The 21,359-nt window shown below is 39.7% G+C and overlaps 1 protein-coding gene across 2 annotated transcripts; it reads left to right on the top strand.

Moving 5' to 3' along the window:
* Positions 1-276: 276 nt before the first annotated feature.
* Positions 277-21,132, top strand: LOC107580024 (leucine-rich repeat neuronal protein 3-like). 2 transcript variants are annotated; one of them, XM_016265788.1, is made up of 2 exons: positions 277-303; positions 17,698-21,132. In XM_016265788.1, the coding sequence occupies exon 2, from the start codon at positions 18,039-18,041 to the stop codon at positions 20,157-20,159; it is 2,121 nt and encodes a 706-aa protein (XP_016121274.1). In that variant the 5' UTR covers positions 277-303; positions 17,698-18,038; the 3' UTR covers positions 20,160-21,132. The 2 variants fall into 2 exon arrangements, with proteins under 2 accessions (XP_016121274.1, XP_016121270.1); XM_016265784.1 differs by lacking the exon at positions 277-303 and adding an exon at positions 10,074-10,347.
* The last annotated feature ends 227 nt before the right edge of the window (positions 21,133-21,359 follow it).

Raw genomic sequence — 21,359 nt, forward strand, 5'->3', positions numbered from 1 at the left:
TTAAATGAAAATAAGAGTTTATATTTGCTATTTATAAATTGAATGGTAACTTCTAGATCAGGGGTCTCAAAACTCAATCCTGGAGGGCTGGTGTCCTGCAGAGCTTAGCTCCAACTTGCCTCAACACACCTGCCTGGAAGTTTCTGCTTAGTAAGACATTAATTAGCTGGTTCAGGTGTGTTTAATTAGGGTTGGAGCTGAACTCTGCAGGACACCTGCCCTCCAGGACCGAGTTTGGTGACCCTGTTCTAGATGCATTTGTATAGGGAAGACTGGGGCTAGTTGTCACACTTTTCACTACTGGTAAGATTATCTTTCAAAGTCAGTGTTTATAGATATACACCTTAATATCTTGTTTACAAAAAATTCCATTGCACATTTCTAATAATATTATCCAGAAAAAAATACAGTTCATTCAACATACATTGTCTTTAGCCCCAATAGCAAAAATGTTGTCACAACTGGAACCTGCCACTAAATATCAAATTGCAGTCTATTTAATGTTTTTATTTTATTTTATATATATATATATATTATATATTATATATTATATATATATAAGCTTATTTTTAAACAACAAAACAATTATGAAGTACACAATGGTGAAAAATGGAAAAGCAAACCAATTCAAATATTAAACCATTATTTTGGCCAACATAAAGGCCTCAATCTGACATCTACTTCTACAAAATATGATACTGATGTGAAATATCATAATATTGGAATTTAGTTGGCATAGAATTCACAAAAAAATACCACATTCACAAAAAAAGTTAATACTGAGGTGTATGAAACGAACATGACATTTGTTTAATTTAGCTTAAAGCCCTCATGACAACTTGCCCCTGGCTCCTCTACTGTGTAAAAACTGCAATGAGAAAAATTTTTGCCCTCTACAATGTCCTTTTTAACGTAATTTAGTATTCAGTGTAAATTGTATATCAAAATAACGTGCGCGCAACAATGCAAATTCTGTACAATGCACATATGAAAAATGCACATAAACATATCCCATGCAGCCAAAAGAAAGTCGTTTCGCAACACTATTGCTCGCGTAAAAAATGTGCCTGTCCAGCCAGGCTCCATCTCTGAGCTGATGGATTAATGATACCTAAACCCGCTGTTTGAGAATCAGTGCAGTATAATTGCGTGGCAACACAATCTGCTTTCAGGGATGATGTTAATGGGCAAAGAGCCTCGGCCAGCCTTTTATTTGGCTGTCAGCGTGTAAGAGGTTCCCTCAAGAGAATGACCCCTCTCTGAAAACCAGTCACCACGGTGTCACACGGACAGATGCGGGAGGTTCACCGTTTTAACAGCCCCAATGATTCAGATCAATCTCTGGAACGTGTTTCACCCAAGCTTGGGTGTCATCTCACACATGGCTTTATGCAAGCATCGGCGTCTCTGGCGTAATCCAACGTCTGAGATTTCGAGTCTCTCCCGCAAGACTCACAAAAAGAAATGGCCTAATTTTATTATCAGTGATTTGAACATTATGCTGTGGATCTTTGGGAGATTATTGCATTAAGAGGAGTGTGTAATTCAATTAAAAATGCACGGCTGAGGAACGCACATAATGTCATAATCCCTTTTGATATGCGATCAGACGCAAGAGCTGCAGCACAAGACTCTGGCCGCCTGCCCGTGAGCTATGAACTCTGCTGACTGCCCTGACAAATGCACTTTTATTTTCCCGAGGGAGCTGCTTTTCAGGTCATGATTTATGTGAGCATGTTCTCCGCAGAGACCCGCATGTGTGCTTTTCGGAAAGCCCTGGACTGTCGTCTCTTGTCACCCGGTGCAAATCTGCAGCTATTGTTTTCCACGAACAATGGGGGATATTTTTAAACCAAACTTTACTTTGAAAAAATAAAAAAATAAAAAAAGCAGTCAATTTCCGACAGCCGATGCTCGGTTAGGTGTGCAGCGTTTGCACTGCAGTGGTTCAGGGCTAAATACAGGGGGCAGAAGGCAATTTCAAGAGGTTCCAATTTAGCACCAGAGTAGCTTCTCCGCCTATTGACCCGCATTATGGTAGTTTGTGCACAGTAGGATCAGGAGACAAACTGACTTACAGACTGAGGCACTACATTTTTCAAATGGAAAGGGAGACCTGCTGGCCCTCTGTTAACCCAGTCACAGTGGTTTGGCCGTCTGTTTCTACATTTTCAGGTTGGTTTGTTCTAACACTAGTATCACAGTATGAGAGAGGCTTTCCTTCACAGACATCCTCCAGTGACACAGATAATGATATAGGTCTTTCTGTCTGCACTCAGACTAGATATCAAAGTTTCAGCTGAGACACTAAACATCCTTTGTAAAATAGTTTGGCATGTGTTGTTTTACTAACATTATAGTGCCGTGATATTAAGATTCCTGTAATTTTTCCATCCCTTGAAGGTGAATCAGTTTACTCAGCTGTTATTTCCAGCGATGTAAGAACAGCTTCAAACGATCTGAGTGGAGAAAGAAAAATACAAACCGTTTGTCAGTGTTACATTAAAATAACATTTCTAATTAGGAATAAAATATAATAACAAGAGTATCACAAAATGTGCTTTTTTAAGCCCATATTTAAAAACAGTATTCTATTTTTGGTCCAACTAATGCACTGAACATTTGCACAGGCAGGACTTACGGTCACGGTTCACGAGGGAGGAACAAGGAGACGCTGGAGAATACGTTAACTAGAATTTAATTCAATAAACAAAGGGATACAAATACTGGAACTTATGAATGACATTTAACAGCAGACGGGAAACAAGGGGCAGACCACTATAAATACACAGACACCAATGGGACACACCTGGGAGCAAATTAACTAATTAATCAAACACAGCTGGATACAAATTCACACAACGAGGACAGGAACAGGAAAGACCAAATAAGGAAAACAGGAACTCAACAGGAACATACACGTGACAGATTGCCCCCCTCCCAGACGGCGCGTCCCGTGCTGTAACAGTACCATCGGGGAGGGGGGGCGGGCGCCCTCCAGGAGAGCCTCCAGGGCGGATCAGGAAGCCATGGCGGAGCAGACAGTTCAGGGAGCCATGGCGGAGGAGGGAACTCAGGTTGCCATGACGGATCCTCCGTGACCTTAGCTGGCTCGGCCACCATGGCCACGGGCATATGCCCCCCCCCCCCCATTTTCTTGGGGAAAATTAGGAATTCTGGAGGGCGCTCTGGAGGAGCGGGCACTTGAGGGCGCTCGGGAGGAGATTCAGGGACTGGAGCCCTCCTTGGGCTAAGCACAGGGACAGGAGCCCTCACTGGGCTAAACTCAGGGACAGGAGCCCTCACTAGGCTAAATTCGGGGACCGGAACCCTCTCTGGGCTAAACTCGGGAACAGGAGCCCTCCTTGGGCTAAGCACGGGGACAGGAGCCCTCCGTGGGCTATACTCGGGAACTGGAGCCTTCCCTGGGCTTAACTGGGGATCTGGAGCCCTCCCTGGGCTTAACTGGGGATCTGGAGCCCTCCCTGGGATTAACTGGGGATCTGGAGCTGACACTGGAGCGAGCTCTGGGGCTGAAGCCGACACTGGAGTGACCTCTGGGGCAGGGATGAGGGCGGAGAACAGTCTCTTTCTCCTCATCCTCCTCTTTTGGTTAGGGGTGAATTGGGCGGCCGGTGGGCTTTCCACAGGTGGGCTTGACTTCAGAGCAGCCGGCAGGCTGGAGAAAGCCGCGGCCATCGGACTTGACTGAGGAATGGCCGGCGGAGGGGTTCCGGATCGGAGGCTCTCCAGACACCAGATGACTGCCTCCTTTCAGTCGAGGTTGGTGGCGTCTGGGAGTTCCGCGGGGCGATGGTAAGTCTTCCCGAGCCAGAACAGCGTCACGAGGGTTTCACCCTCGATGGAGCTGGCGAGGGCGAGCAGCAGGAACTCCCTCGCGTAGACGATCGGGTTGGGGCTCGCCTGAGCCACGGCGATGAACCTCGCTCGTTCCTCCATATGAGCGGGGAGAAACGAACGGGAAAACAAAACGCTTTTAAAAACGGTGGAAAAAAAATGGGGAAAAAAGGCACCTCTTACTTTCAGTTTTAGGTCTGCTGTTCTGTCACGGTTCACGAGGGAGGAACGAGGACACGCTGGAGAATACGTTAACTAGAATTTAATTCAATGAACAAATGGATACAAATACTGGAACTTATAAATGACATTTAACAGCAGACGGGAAACAAGGGGCAGAACACACTATAAATACACAGACACCAATGGAATCAATCAAACACAGCTGGATACGAATTCACACAACGAGGACAGGAACAGGAAAGACCAAATAAGGAAAACAGGAACTCAACAGGAACATACACGTGACACTTACATTCAACAATTATTTATTATTATTATTATTAGTAGTAGTAGTAGTAGTAGTAATTTAATTATTAATTGAACTATTGCATTAACCTAAATAAATCAACTATTGAATAAACTTAAATAATAATAATAATAATAATAATTATTATTATTATTAATTGAACTTTTGCATTAACCTAAATAAATTAACTGATTACTGAATTAACCTAAATAAAAATAATACATATACATTTATAAATATTAATAATAATAATTTTTATTTTTATTCATTTAACTATTGCATTAACTGATTATTGAATTAATCTAAATAAAGAGCTTTAGCTTTTTAATGAATAAATAATTTATTAGATACAGAAGGCAACATGTTATTTCGAACGAGTGAATGGATTTAATTTATTAGAGAGGATATGGCTGGAAATCTATCAATACATTAAAAGACCACATACATCTTTTGGTAGCTACTCTAAAGCTGCTACTGTTGCAGTGAGCTGTGAGCTTTCTTTCTTTTTTTTCCCTTAAAGTGTCTCTATGGCAGAGGGAGCATTTTTTCCCAAAGCCTATCCACAACTGTAATAATTACCCATGCTTCTTTTCTCTGGCTCATTTGCATAATCAGCACCAGTCATTCACTGTGGTGGCACAAAGGAATATAATGAAACAAAGGAGTAACAAGGGAGATTGCAGATGCAAGCACAATGCTGCCACATCTCCATATTCATTTGTTCTTATAGTTCCAACGTCATAAAGATTTTCACTTCACAATGGCATTCATGCAAAAACTTTGGGATGTTCCCACACGCTCCATATTAGTGTTTTTCTTCTTCCTCTTCCTCATCTTTTTAGTAAGCCTGAACGATTTATGTCATAAATGGACAGCCTGTGGCATTTTTCCAGCACAATCAGTGCTGAAGTGTAATAAACAAATCTGAAAGTTGTTGCCATGTCTGTGCACTTCAGAAATGGCTTTACAGCCATTTTTCTCCCATTGAAAAAAAATAAAAAATAGTGCTGTTTCCAGCACATCAAAGGGAATGGAGAAAGCATTGATCTGCAGGGTTTCAACATCTGGCCTGAGTGTCATACACAATGCATGCTCCCATTTTCATGTGAGCAAACTGATATACGTGCTACAGTATAATAGTTGCAATTGTCCTGCCTGCATCGAATCATGCACTCATGGCTTCAGAAAGACAGGCTTATAAACAACATACTGCATGTATGTAGTCAAATTTACGAGATAAAAATCAGCATGTTTTACAAGAATAAAACATTTCACAATTTATTTTTACATTATTTTGGATGACAAATTCTAATGCTTTGTCTGCAGGTTACATTTATTTGCAAGCAAAGAGTGACAAGTGTTTTCATGAGCAAGTAATTTTAAGTTATTCACAACAACAGATTAGTTCTGTTCTGTTCAGATTTATTTATGAGCGAGTCACTGAATGAATCACTTAACCGATCTGTTTTAAAACTAACAGACAACAGTTCTGCTGTGGCTTTGATACTATGACAATTTGTTTTAAATAAATACCTATGTATATGGCAAAATACCTTATTTCTTGAGTTTTCCAATGTATTTTGTCAAAATATAGTGAATTAAGAGATATTTTATTAGATTAAATTAAGAGATATTTAATTAGATTAAATGTAAAATAAAAATGTAATTTTATTATTTATTATTTAGAAAAGTAAAATAAAATGTAATCAATAACGATTACATCTGATTTACTATGGAATCTATACCTACTTTACTATATCTAGCATTCAGCTAGGTAAGAGAGATAAGACAAACTGATCAAAATTAGATGAAATATAAGAGAAGCGAAAGATCAGAGCTAACAGTAAAAAGCAGAAATAAAGGTACTAATCAAAGAGCAGATATACGAAAACATCAAGAGAATAAGGAATTGACAAAAGAGAACCGCAATGAGAGAAATACTGAGTAATATTTAATTTCGAAAAATTTAAAATTGGATATGAACTGTGCACTGCACAGGGCAATTTATCAAAGCACAATTCAACATGCACCGTCCCATCAAGCTGTACTGTATCTCTGCCTTACAAATGGCTAAGTAAGGGCCCAAGAATTTCTAGCTGTGGGGCTGGGTGGAAATCCCAGGATTCAATTTCAAAATCATTCTGCCTTTGTTGCACAGAAATGCACACAGCCAAAGCCTGTCATGAATCTGTTATTGAGCTTTTGAAGTCTATGTATGCAATGAGATCTGAAACTCAAGCTCAATGCACTCGATCAGTCGCCACACTCGTCCATTTCGACAAAACCAGGGTGCCACCTCCAACAAGAAGCCTATCATCTTCTCTATTCTTTTTTCTGTCTCATTTTCTTATGTATATCAACCTTTTTCCCAACATTAAAGTCATATTTCAACAGCACGGAAGCTCCAGTATAAGCCACCACTCTCTCCTGGAGCCTCAGCTCATGATTGGCTGCGATGAGTGAGGTTAACCTCGAGACTTTTTCTGGGATCTCAGTCAGAACAACCAGGGGACACAACAGTTCTCCTCAGAGAGACCCTTGAACATCCTGCTAAAACCGCAGTCTCGCTCTGCTTTTTTGCATGGAACAAAAAATAAATCTATCCTTTTATCCAGTCAACTTTTGTAGCATTCAGAGCAAAGCTTTAATAGATGGTGTTACACAGGTGCTGGCGATAATACTAATAATATTGACTTTAACAGAGGAGAATTAGCTATTTTTTAAGTTAGCAAAGTAACTTGAGCATCATGGGAGTGTGGAGGCCTAATGAGGAGATTGAGATGTTGTGTGTGGTTGGCTGGTGGCAGGATGTCTCTACATCAGTCTTAACTAAACAAACCCCCACCTGGGAAGCCTGTTAGCTGCACTGCAGGCACAGACAGCCCCATACCGCAAAAACTGCTACAGTTTGAGAGGTGTATTTCCAGGCAACTCATGCGTCTCTGCAGGCATGCCACTGTCACGTTACGTTATGGGGCATCACTTGTCCAGCTTTTCTGCAACTCCACCAAACTTAAAATCAATGTGCTGATGCAGTGGATATTGAGAAATGGGACTGTTTATGTCTGTGGCTCATGTCAAAGGTATTATCTATCAATGGGGCATTGCTATTACCAATTCTTATTTGATAAAAGTTAATATAATATAATAAGGGTAAAAGTTCTATATATAAATAATAATAATCAGAATAATACAGAAGCCCTGAGAGGTCATGCATCATTATTTTCTTGTGATCTCGCCTTATTTTTCTCACAAGAAAAATAAGTGTCAGAGAAATGGCGAGTGAACAGAGAAATGGCGAGTGACACTTATTTTTCTTGTGAGAAAAATAAGGCGAGATCACAAAAAAATAATCGGAACCGTTTTCAAAAAATTTCTGCATTACATCAGTTGCTCACTCACCAGTGGGTCTTCTGCAGTGAATGGGTGCCATCAGAATCCAAACAGAATCAGAGTCCAAACAGCTGATAAAAACATCCCAATAATCCACAAGTAATCCACACGACTGCAGTCCATCAATTAACATCTTGTGAAGTGACAGTTCAAACTGTTGTTTCTGGCTAAAATACGAGACTTCTATCCATAATACTGCTTTCTCCAGCGAAAAAATAATTTTGCCTGAATCAGGAGAGAAATATGCACAGATCAAGCACTGTTTTCAAGCGAAAACAGATCAAAACAGTTCTAAACAAACATGTTGATGGATTTTGATGTGAGAGTACAACAGGGGATGGACTTTTTAGTATTATTGGATTACGGACCACAAGCGACGTCTTAAAGTTGGATTGGACGTCTTAATGATGGATTTGTTTCTTATAAACAAACAGCTTTATGATTCACAAGACTAGATTATTGTAATGTTTTTTTATCAGCTTTGGATATTTGGTTATTTGGACTCTCATTCTGATTCAACCCTAACCCATTCACTACAGAGGATCCATTGGTGAACAAGTGATGTAATGCTAAATTTCTCCAAATATGAATACATATTTTGGGTGAACTATCATTATTTATTTTTTTACGGGGGGGGGGGCCTAATAGATAGAGTCGGACTTGTAACCCAAAGGTCGCGGGTTCGAGTCTCAGGTCTGGCAGGAATTGTAGGTGGATTTTAATCAGAAATTAGAATCAGTTTTATACAGTTTAGTAAGATTTACAATATCTAATATTATCTACGTATATTGGCCATAATGGTGGTTTCAGAATCAATACGCTTGTAGCTTTAAAATGACTTTTGTTAAAGCCTCTTCAGAAAACTTTACAGGTTCTATGTCTTTGTCAGAGGCTGTAAGACCATCTTCTCTAAGTTTCTTGTAAAAATATTTATAACTGTGGAACTCTAGTCAATAAACTGAACTGCCCTCTAAGGCCTCGTCTTTCAGAAAACAGATGCAGTGAAATGCCACAACGAAACAACCTCACAAATTCTAACTATTCCTCTAAATATTTCATAAATGGGGGCATGGACTGATGAAAATCCTGGTACTTGCGGACATCAAACTAAAACCCAGATTTATGCTTTTATAGTACATGCACATTTTTCTTTGGCAAAGCAGTCTCCTGATGCCAGATGTGATGAAGAAAGGTCCAGTGTCCAACCCTATTGGGAGTTTTATTATAGAGTTATATCCGTGTTTTCTCAAGGTGTGTGCAGTCCCGAGGGTGAGCTGTGAAGGACCTGTGCATGGGCTGTAAAGCAAGACAGGTCCGTTTCAGAAAAGCACCTTCACAGTGAATTCATCCCTAAAAACAGGGTCACAGCAAAAAGGACGTATTTTGTCAGAGTCCCTAAAACAAGAACCTAAAGAATTGGATACATGGAAAGCCTATTTTCAGCTTCCTGATTATTTTTTTTCATCCCAAAATACTGGTTGTTGGGCAGTTTTGGTCCTTAAGTGAAGTTGCTACACCTTGTCTGCAATGATATAAAAATATAAAAACACAACAGTCATTACTTAAGTAATACCATACAAGTAAGAGCACTGTATATCGGCATCATTGTAATTCCCTAAATTTTCACATCTTTTAAATGTTTAAAAATGATACAATTATTTTAAAAAGCAAAATAATTGTTGCCTATTAATAACTGTAAATAATAATTTTTTTTTTGGACAAAATGGTTGTATGCTATTTTGTGTATATTTGCGGTTTCAATTATTTATTTGAATTTTCTTAGTGCAATTTAAGATGAAAAGCCTATCCTACATGATTTCAATTAAGTTTTCATTGTAACAACATACGCCATATAGAATGACAACATGTGCTGATTTTGTAAGTCAAGACAGAGAAACTCTTGAAATTAACTTTTAAAAAATAAACCAAGATACCAAGACCAACCCTGAGAAATATTAATTGGAGTGTCCAAGTGTGACAACTAGCCCTTGTTTGCCCCCATTTTATGCTGTCAACTTGAGTGTAAATTATTTTAGAAGCTATACAAACACACTATATGATCTCTCATTCTCAGTCACTCTTATACACAATGTACAGAAAAAAACCAACAACCCCAAAATACGACGCAATCAGAAGTTAATACCAACATATAGCCTATCCATTTTCTTCTGCCTCTCCTCATTTCTCCAACTGCTCTTGTCTGACATACGCAGCGGTTTAGCCAATCAGCTGCGAGAGTTTCTCCCCGCACCGCCGCTATTGGTTGATCTCTGGAGACTCGGGGGCTGTTCCGATATTAATGACCGCTGGGCAGACAGCGGCATGTCAATGTGACAACCGAACGAGCGTCTGCAGATGCGCCTCTGAACGCGGAGGAAGGAGGAGGTTGTCAGTGCGAGGGACTCTATAAAGGTTCCAGACGGCTCTCACCTGGTGGATTTTGCCTCATTCGCGCGGCAAAACCTTAACGATAGGAGCGCGAACCGCCATCTACGTTAAAAGAAGAACAGAACACGCGCGCTTATTTTCATTTGCGTGGCGCGCGCTTCCCGCTCTCTGGAGCACTGCGCTATAGATGAACGGAATACATGTCGCTTTATCGACCGGGAATGACTTACGTTGAAACGGTAAGTTTGAACATTTTCCGATCCACCTCATCTATATGGCTCATAAATATTAATTTTAGTCGGTATTTACAGCATGAGCATCCACATTCAAGTTGAGAGAATATGCGTCAGAGCAAAACGACCGTGAAGGAACACAAATGGAGGGAAATGGATAACAAGCACATAGGTACTTGAATAAATAGGCATGTCAACCTGGAGCACAGAATTCCTGTTGCTGATGTCGCGGTATCTGCATCAGCAACAGCAACAGGAAATCTGTGCTCCAGCTTGGCATGCATATTTTTTGGACACAAGGCACGTCCTGGACGGATAGCCACAGGCAGCCTTGCATCTGGCTGTTCTCAGTCTCCCTTAAATCACCCTGTTGCCGTCCAAGATGTTCTACAGTACCCCTTATAGCACATGCATTTCAAATGCAGATGCCTTGAGCATCCACTGTACAGTATCGTTAAATTAATGTATATCGCTTTGAATGGAGGCATTGTGATTCTGATCCATTCGTCTGATCTGCATTCATTGCTTCAGCCTAATTTATACCGTCTACAGCATAACACATCCAATACAGATGATGACATTTATTTTTTATTTTTACCCCAGCTGTTAATCACACAACCAGTGAGTTTGTCCTCCCACATCTCGTTGTAGACGGAGGCGGTGAGGAATCGTTGCAAACTGGCATTGCACTTTCTAAAACATAAGCCAGAGGTTGTCTTATGGATTGCTAAAAGCATTTATGTGTAGTGGGGTAGTGCATCAAACTAAAATATTACAATTAAAATAAAATACAATAAACTGAAGTAGAATTATGTGAAAAAAATAAGAAGTGCATGAATCCACATACATATCCATATATGACCCTCTAATAGTAAACATATACCAATTAGATCACTGGGTTTTAGGCGCAAATGTCATTGGGCTTGGGAGAAAAATATCGAAGGATTTGGCTTTCCTATAGAGGACCTTAGTGTGACCACCGTAATCACAGGGCCTGGGACAGCCATTACCAGTTGTCCCTCACTGATGGCAGGCCACTGACTCATTACAAAGCAAAAATGTTTAACAAAAATATTGTGTGGTTTAATGGCAGACAATATGCTCCAACCAGTTTTTTGTCCTTGGAGTCTCTTTCATGCCAAACTCTCCAAACTCAGACCTGAGCGGACAATTCTTAATCACAGATGTAATCACATGGGCCACTTGATGGCTGCACTAATTAACAGACAATAAGTAAAACCCTTGATATTAAGGATCTCTCAGATATGGCTTCTGTGAGTACACTGGAGTGTTTAACTGATTTTAGTACCTCTTTGTATGACGAGGTGCTGGAAAATTGCTTTCTCTGATTGTTGCATCATACCAAACAGTGTGAAGCACAAAGCAATGGTGGATGTGCGGTTTGAATTCCAATTTATTCAAGCCTACATTGCCAGTGAAAAGGGGTGTGGACTTTCGAAACAAAACATCACAACGTGAGTGTTGAAAAATAGCATGTGTAGCATTTCATTAGCTAATACAAGTAGGGGAAAAAAAGATCTAAGGCAGGGTAAACTAGCTTTAATGACTCCTCCCCAATCTCCGTCTATTGAAAAGGTTGCAAAAGCCTCAGCTAGTTCTGTTTCAAAATATAGACTTTAATAAGAGAATATGATAGCAGCATATGCTATCTGTGTTTTCACGAGTAAACAGAGCAGAACCATCTGAGAAGCACTGCTGTGCTCTCCATCTGCTCTTAGATTAGAGTGATACCTGTAGTAGAGGCATCCGGTACGGTATAGAGCACATACTGGGAGAACTGGGATCTCATTATGTCTAAACAGTCAAGCGAAGATGTTTAGAACACAATAAACCATGCACTGCTACACCGATAGATCGACTGACACTTGCTGTTGGGAACACACTTTCAATCAATCAGGCCCAATTAGAGTGAAATGCTGTATTTGTACCCAGGGGAGATTTCATTGGTTTTCATAATTAGGTTCTTCATATACAGTGTAGTTTAGTGATGCTATTATTCTGCCCGTTGTGCATGGTATCTTTTCCTCAGGCTGGGTTATGCATGTTGGAGCAAATAGCAATGTTACTGGCTGAGCAATGTGGTTGTATCGATATGAGTCAGAATTTTCTTACAGCATAATCAGAACCTTAAGGGAAAATGCTGGACTTAAAACTCTCTTAAAACTAAAAGAGAATGTACAATTAGTTATAAAATTAAAATAAAATGTATATCTGATGTAAAAATGATTACACTGGCATCTAAACATTCTGTATTTTAATTCATGTCAATGTGTTTATAAATCCAAATTACATTTGCACCCAGAGAATCAGTTTAACACAGACTAAATATGAGCAATAATGCCTTCCAATGAAGACTAGCATAGAAATGAGTCAATAATAGGAATGAGAGATAAAGAGACACTTTATTGATCCTTGATGGGTAATGTATTAACTACCTGCAAATAGTTGGCCAACTGGTTTACAAATTTTGCAAGAATGTGCATTTAAACTTTTTAACCTTCGAATAGCATGCTTTTTGCTTACATTTAATTAGTGCTTGCAAGGCAGAACTGTGTTGATATTCCTCTTTTAATTTTCTTCCCCACAATTTTTAAAGAAATATAATATTAAATGTAAAAAAGGTCATTGATGTTTACCATTCAAAATCTGACATCATTGTAATATTTGCTAACCAAATTGTGATTTGCCCTCCACCTTGCAATTATTTGGATAGTGAATTCGGATTGGTATTTTTTTTTCTTAGATCTATTTCTTTGAGTTTAAAGTCACTCTTACAGTGCAAAGACAGTGTTGCCTTGAGTGCGACAAAAATAGGCTAATAAATAAAATAAGATGCACGTTGAGTGTAATGATGACGACAACAACAACAACAAAGGTGGCTCTGATGTGGCATTTCATTTACAATGAACCAAATACCTTAAAATCTGTGCTTGTCTACAACACCACCATTGTTCTTTCTCTGCCTTGCAAACACTGAAATTTCCTTCAGGAATTGCCGTTCCAGTTAATTTATGTCAGCACAAATTAGATTTTCCTAAAAGAGCAAATCAGCATCAAACAATCAGTTACAAAATATCAAAATTGTCCATGTACACTTGAATTCATTGAGGGCAACAAACAACGGCAGTGGATAAGCTAAAACCTGTGGGGTCCATTGGTTTAATTTGGAACATTGATTCTGCATTAACCATTGACTCAGTGCTGATTTTGCGAACACATAGGAGCAGGTGCAAAGGGAAACGTTCCTTGATCATTACACTGGAAACTTCATTATGCACACACATTGTACAGCAAAGCCTGTCTAATGGACTATTCCCTTACCTTGAAAATAGTGTAATGGCAAATCAATGAAGTACAGGGCAGGAGGAGGAGCTGTGAAACAGACTATGCCACACACTGAGAGATCTATGCAAACTTGTTGGCACCTAGCCCTTTGCATCTTCTCCAGGCCTGATAGAACAGCTTACATAGAGCATGTGAAGAGAGTAGGGGAGAAATAAGAGCTTAAGTGAAACACAAAGAGGAGAGAGAGCATGGGTGTAAGAGCAGGGGTGTCTTTCTGTAGACATTTGTGTGAATGAGCGAGAAAAATTCTTGAGACCATTTGAGCAATATTCCCTCTGAACCATCTCTATAACACAAAGGGCTATTTCTACAGGAAGCAATTCCACCTCCGCCCTACATTCTGCAGAAGCGATCTGTATGACAGAAGTTTAACTGGTAATGAAAGCCTACAGCTACACCTGCCATCATATATATTTCAGAAACCCATGCATGCTTGCTGGTCAGTTATATGTTAATTTTATGTTTTTGGCAAATATGTTCTAAAAAAAAGTATTTTGTGCTTGTTACAATTAACTTACAATTACCTGGAGATAAAGTAGTGTAGTGGTTAGGAAGTGGTGGTTTGAGACCTGTAAGGAATAAAACATCAAATAAAAATAAATTTGCTCTTTTTTAGAAAAGTGTCCTCAATGTGCATTAATGTATCCCTATTTAAAAACACAAAACATGTTATTATCCCCAGTGCCGTTTACACTGAGTTGCTACAGCTATTTTCCAAACTGCAGAGGCGCTAACTTGGGGTTTAAGAGGACCTCAAGCTCAGTAATCAGTCCCCAGTCCAAGATTTACAGCCTATCTCAAACAACTTGGCCCAAAGCAAACACAGGAGCCGCACTGCCACTGTTCAGCTTGAGTTACCTTCCAGGGTCAGTAGGCCTTCTGCCCACCGGACACATTTATTCAAACATGCCCCTATATTTTACAGGCCCAATAAAGATGTTGCTCGCTCTGTGATATCAGGTGTGGCAAATAATGGCGGGGAACAATCTTCTGACTCCTCTTCTCTCCAATTTCGTTGACTGACTCTGCAGTACATCAGGATGGTGATTAGAGGCATCCATCTTGAAATTCCATTTTCTCTGGTATTAGTTGCATTTCTCTCTGTCTCTGAAAGTGTGGCACACTATGCAAGGTATTGCCACTTAAGCTCTATGAGCCACGGTGTTGTTCCAAGTCCTTATGTTTGTATGTTCTCACCTACACTTAACTGGGTTAAGTCTAATTTCCTTCATTTGTCTTTGACTGGAGTTTTTAATGGGTGCGCCATACCTTTATTGCTGTTACAGAGTCAGTGGAGGTTAATACAGGTTTAGTTGTATTAGTATGTCTCCTCTTCTGGGAGTGTTTTTTGTAGATACTCTAACAGAAACAGCCTCCAGAACACGATCCTCTGCCAGCCATTACCACAAAAAAATACATTATTTACCATCGCAGAAACTAGAGCTCTAACAGATTTATTTCTGGAGGACAGTGTATCGATTTTGTAGTCTTAAAATGACTAAAAACTTCTTTGATTTCTTCTTAATTCACAACATATATGCAATAACAATGACTCTGACACACAGTTTTAGTTCCTTTTTAAGCTGTAGCTAAATGATTACATTCTGAAATAATGTACAGAAATCTTACAGTTGCAGATGATGCTGTTGACTATGGAAACCTTGATTTAACACACTCATAGCAGTGCCAAATTATTCATGCCCCATTGAACTACACCTTTATTGTGCATTGTTAAATGGTCCTGTTCACGATGTGAAATCACTGAACATGGAAACTCTGGCCCTGCATCAAAAACATAACCTTGTCTAAAAGGGCAAGATGATAAAAGATGGTGATCCTGCACAACATAAAATGGAAAGAAGGGTACAAAAAATTGCATGTGGACTGCCAAAACAGTTCTCCTAAATGCATTCTAAATTCTTAACATTTATTAAATACTAAGTACTAATTCAATTCACTATTAGAATCTTGATAGTCTAATATCTGGAAACACATTAACATTATGCTGTCAACAGACAAGCATGCCTACACACTGCATTAGTAGTGAACGTGCACTACTAGAGAGAACATGCAGATGCTGTAGGAGCAGTGCTCCATTTAACACGTCAGGAAAATAGGCTATTTGTGTCAGTCAGGAAAACTAGATGCATTTTCCAGGATTTATGGCTGACACCGGTATTGTCAAGCATCCATTTTCCAACCACCGTGAGAGTAGCCTCACACTTATGAGGTGTAATAAACACACAAATTTAAAAGTGTTTATCTGCTAGACCTATTAACAATTTGACATTCGTTGTCTATGGGACGAGTCAGTGTAGTTTGTAGCGTCTCTGTTTACAACACAAGTACACTTCAATGATGGAGAGACATTAACAGATCAGATGCAGTGACCCCCCCCCCACCAGACAGAAATCCCAGAAGGCCCTATATATCATGTATTTCAAACAGATTCTGTTGCACAAATATTATTCATCATAAAGGTCCCTGTATTTAAGCTTTTTCTGAGTGTTCTTCGATTAATGATGAATCTTGTTGCCTTGGAAAATCACACATTTCGCCCCCCTCAATTACTCAACCAAAAAACACACTCCCCTCCACAGAGTCTTGAGGGATGAACTCTGGGTTTCTCCATCTGTGAAGCTTACTGAAGACTTTCTGTGGTATCCTCACTTCCTCACCAACTTCCTTAGGCTTTGAAGTTGAAAAGAGGGATGATAGTGTGATGAAACAGTCTCTTTCTTTCTTTCTTTCTTTCTGTCTGTCTGTCTTGCTCGCTGGCATTCTGGCTATGGCACTTTCCATAGTAACCCTGGTGATGCGGAGAGCTCTCACAGAATTGCAGATTTTTCAGAATCCTGCATAGCACAACAAAGATAGTTGCTTTTAACAGAAAAATAACTAGGGCTATCAAATCAGTTAATCGCCATTAATCACATCCAAAATAAAAGTTTGTGTTTACATATTATATGTATGTGTACTGTATACATTTATATGTATAAATACACACACACACACATATGTGTATTTAATATATATATACACTGAACAAAATTATAAATGCAACACTTTTGTTTTTGCCCCCATTTTTCACGAGCTGAACTCAAAGATCTAAGACTTTTTCTATGTACACAAAAGGCCTATTTCTCTCAAACATTGTTCACAAATCTGTCTAAATCTATGTTAGTGAGCACTTCTCCTTTGCCGAGACAATCCATCCACCTCACAAGTGTGGCATATCAAGATGCTGATTAGACAGCATGATTATTGCACAGGTGTGGCATAGGCTGGCCACAATAAAAGGCCACTCTAAAATGTGCAGTTTTACTGTATTGGGGGGTCCGAAAACCAGTCAGTATCTACATAAATATATACATGTGTGTGTGTGTGTATTTATATATACATATAAATACACACAGTCCACACACATATATTATGTAAACACAAACTTTTAATTAATTTAATTAATCGATTTGACAGCCCTGAAAGTAACAAATTTGTATTTAAAAATAATGTTGAGACAGATCTAATGTGGTATTTGCAGGTAAAATATCTAGTATTCAAGGCCATGGTATATGTTGCTTATAGCCTAATTGTATTATTTTCACTAAAGTGGAGTGTAGTGAAAATGTTTTGTTTACATGGCTCTAACATTTCATTACAGTGAGTTGCATCTGGGGAATCTACCCTTTTGAAAAAATAAGCAGCAATAATAATGCCTACAAGTCAAACACACTAAGCTTCGTAATTCACACATTTTTAGGGAACTTCAGCTTCAGAATCCCAAAATAATATCTAAGGTGAAGGACACCCATATCCACGTCAAAGGCTTAGCATGCAAGGTACTGCCAAATAAAATGCCAGCAGACATCAGTGCTTTAATGTGGCTTTTGTAAATGTCAGCATGCTTCTGTCTTGCCTTAGCGATGCCCTTGCATTTTTCCAGTTATTATATGCTAATATTTTTAATCTCTTTCTTCTTATTTTCTTCAGGTAGAAGTGGATTAGGCTGATGATGGCATCATCTGTAGTGTTAAATGAAATGTACAACCTTGCTTCTGCCTAGCTGAAACCGCTGCTACCTGAGGTTTGATGGTGACCTTTTTACCTTTATCTGCCCAAACAGTAAAATTTCATACACCACCTTCAATCTGAATTACGGGAGACTTGGTGACGGGACATTGCATCTGTTGACAGCACATCAGTCAGGGCCTAGGGAAGGCCCTCTGTTGGATTCAAGTGATCACCACAAATGATTGATTATTTTTGAAGTGAAGTGCTTTTGCCACAAAATCTTTAAGGACCAACTACTTATTGGTGGGAACTGTGCCAATATGAAGGACATATCATTTGTGGATTATTTGCTAGTGGGCCTTGCAGTGACTACCTTGGTTCTTGCTGCAGAAGAGAAAGTCAGTTGTCCCAAACTTTGCGTATGTGAAATTAGACCCTGGTTTTCCCCTAGCTCTGTATATATGGAGGCTCCCACTGTTGACTGTAATGACCTCGGACTTTTTGACCTGCCCATGAGATTGCCATCTGATACACAAGTCGTTTTACTGCAGACCAACAACATTGCTAAGATTGAGCAACCTTTGGATTACCTGCCAAACATCACTGAGATTGATCTCTCACAAAACAACCTGTCATCATTAAGTGATGTCAATATTGGCCACCTCCCTCAACTCTTATCTCTACACATGGAGGAAAACTGGATATGTGCGCTATTAGACAATAGCCTTTCTCAGCTGACCAACCTTCAGGAGCTCTACCTGAATCATAACCTCATCTCCTTAATTTCTCCCGAGGCTTTTCGTGGCCTTCAGAGCTTGCTGAGACTTCACCTCAACTCCAACCGGCTTCAGAGTATAAAAAGTGAATGGTTTGAGCCCTTACCAAATTTGGAAATTCTAATGATTGGAGAAAATCCTGTCCTCTCTATTCAGGATATGAACTTCAAGCCTCTGAGAAACCTTCGCAGCCTGGTTCTTACTAGAATGAACTTGTCACAGATACCAGATGATTCACTTCTGGGCCTTGACAATCTGGAGAGTATCTCATTCTATGATAATACATTCCCTAAGGTACCCCATGGTGCTCTCAAGCATCTTAAGAGCCTCAAGTTTTTGGATCTTAATAAGAACCCCATTGGGCGAATTCAAAGGGGCGACTTTGTGGACATGCTCCATCTTAAGGAGCTGGGCATTAACAGTATGCCTGAGTTGGTGTCCATTGACAGTTTTGCCCTCAACAATCTCCCAGAACTGACCAAAATCGAAGCCACCAACAACCCCAAACTTTCCTATATACATCCAAATGCTTTCTATAGGCTGCCAAGGCTGGAAACTCTAATGTTAAATGGTAATGCTTTAAGTGCCCTCCACAGGATCACAGTGGAGTCCCTTCCAAATCTTCGGGAGGTTAGCATGCACTCTAACCCTATACGCTGTGACTGCGTTGTACGGTGGATGAACATGAACAAGACAAACATTCGCTTCATGGAGCCTGATTCCCTGTTCTGTGTGGAACCTCCAGAGTATGAAGGTCAGCATGTGCGGCAGGTTCACTTCAGAGAGATGATGGAGATCTGTCTGCCTCTCATCTCTTCAGAAAGCTTCCCCACACAAATCAGTATGGAAAGTGGGAGATCTGTGTCTCTTCACTGCCGTGCCTTTGCTGAACCTGAGCCAGACATTTACTGGGTGACTCCCTCAGGGAGAAGGGTCATCTCAAATGCTGTTTCGGAGAGATTCTACATGCACCCTGAAGGCACACTTGATATTTATGATATCACTAAGAGCGAGGCTGGATTGTACACATGTGTGGCACACAATCTTGTTGGGGCAGACCTGAAATCTGTCTCATTGGAGGTAAATGGATACTTCCCACAACCAGTCAATGACTCACTGAATGTCAACATTGAATCTGTACAGGCCAACTCTGTGTTGATATCCTGGAATGCCTCTCATGGTAGCCTGGCACCAAACATTAAGTGGTATACAATGCCCACTGCAAACCATCCAACTGTGGCATTCACAGCTAGGGTACCATCTGATGTGACTGTATATAATCTCACACATCTCAACCCTGCTACAAAGTACAAAGTGTGTGTGGACATTCACAGCATCCATCATAAACATGACACCAAGTGTGTCAATGTCCTAACTAAAGGATTAGAACAAGCTGTAAAGGACTTCGAGAGGTGGGACATGGTACTTATTGCTGCTTTTGGTGTGCTTTTCATTGTGATCTCAGTGGCTTGCTTTCTGATTTATGTCTTTATGAGGAACAACTGCATTTATGGAGAACTGAAGCGATACCCATCCAAAATGGCTCTGATGTCTGAGACCAGCCAGCAGTCTCCATTTACAAGGCTCTGGATTTCTGGGAAAGGGATGCCAGCTGCTGTTGAGGTGAAAGCCACAGTCATAAATGTGTTGGACAATGCATTTTAAGCTGCACATGCAGAGGACCACAAAAACTACAAGCAAATTGACAAGGCAAGAGTGGAGAAATAACAGTTCCAACTTGCCATTTATCTTTTTGCCTTGAAACAGACATCAAATTCAAATGGAAGGGATGTCTGAAAATCTATAACTAGCTCTATAGCCCCTCATCATGAGCTGATGTGGCAAGTGACAATGGATCAGTGGTAACTAGCAAGATGTAGAGACTTGCTGCTAAAATATGCAGTGTGATATTTCTAGGCCATTCACTGAAAACAGATGATATTAAGACATCAGGAAGGTGTTGTTTCTCATACCTGACTGTTAAATGTGTAAAGAGTAGTGGAACAGTCCTTGTGGTCCCAAAGCAATACCGTCTGTGCTGTACAACCATAGGCGTGTTAGAGACCTGACTGTTTGTTGAGAAGGAAATCTAGTAGAATAGAAGATTACGGTGGTTATGATGTGACTTTTGATGAAATATGTTGTTTTTCTATTTAAAAGCAGATCTGTCTTTTCATGCTTAAAATTGTTATATATTCTATCCAGAAATGTAACAGGTATCTTCTGTGCAGTAGCCAGGCAGTAAACAAGTGTGAATTAATTACAGTATGAAAGATACAACTTAAGTAACGAGACCACACATTTGCTGAATAAAACACAAATGTACATCTTAAGGAATCTATATACATAAATATATATTATATTTGATTATATTACTATCAGGACTGGATGTTGTTGAATGCAGACACTCGGACATAAATTGCAGAAGGTTGATCATGACAGGGTAAGTGCCTACTCCTGAATCTTAGACCAGACAAAAAAAACACTTTTGAATGTTACTTCTAATGGTTTCCTGAGAGATCCCTGGAGAACAGAGCCATGATTCCAGCCTCACATGCAAATTTGTGCAAATACTATACGAGTGTTTTTAGCATAAACATGGTTTAAAAGCATTGCGTCCTTGCTTTGAGTGTGAAAAAGCCATTTTTATATTGACTGTGCTGTCTGTTCTACCCTAAGCACATTAGTCAACGAGACCAATGTGCCTAAGGTAATGTAAAAACTAAATAAATGTCAGCATTTTTTTTTCTTCTCATGTTGGAATCGGGATGTTTACTGATCAAGGTTCTGAGGAAAAAACCTTACTATCATTAACAAATATGTCTTGAAGGAATAGTTCATCCAGAAATGAACGTTCTCATGTTG

The sequence above is a fragment of the Sinocyclocheilus grahami genome, unplaced genomic scaffold (assembly GCF_001515645.1).
Source record: "Sinocyclocheilus grahami isolate Dianchi unplaced genomic scaffold, SAMN03320097.WGS_v1.1 scaffold33.1, whole genome shotgun sequence".
In the NCBI taxonomy this organism is placed as follows: Eukaryota; Metazoa; Chordata; class Actinopteri; order Cypriniformes; family Cyprinidae; genus Sinocyclocheilus; species Sinocyclocheilus grahami.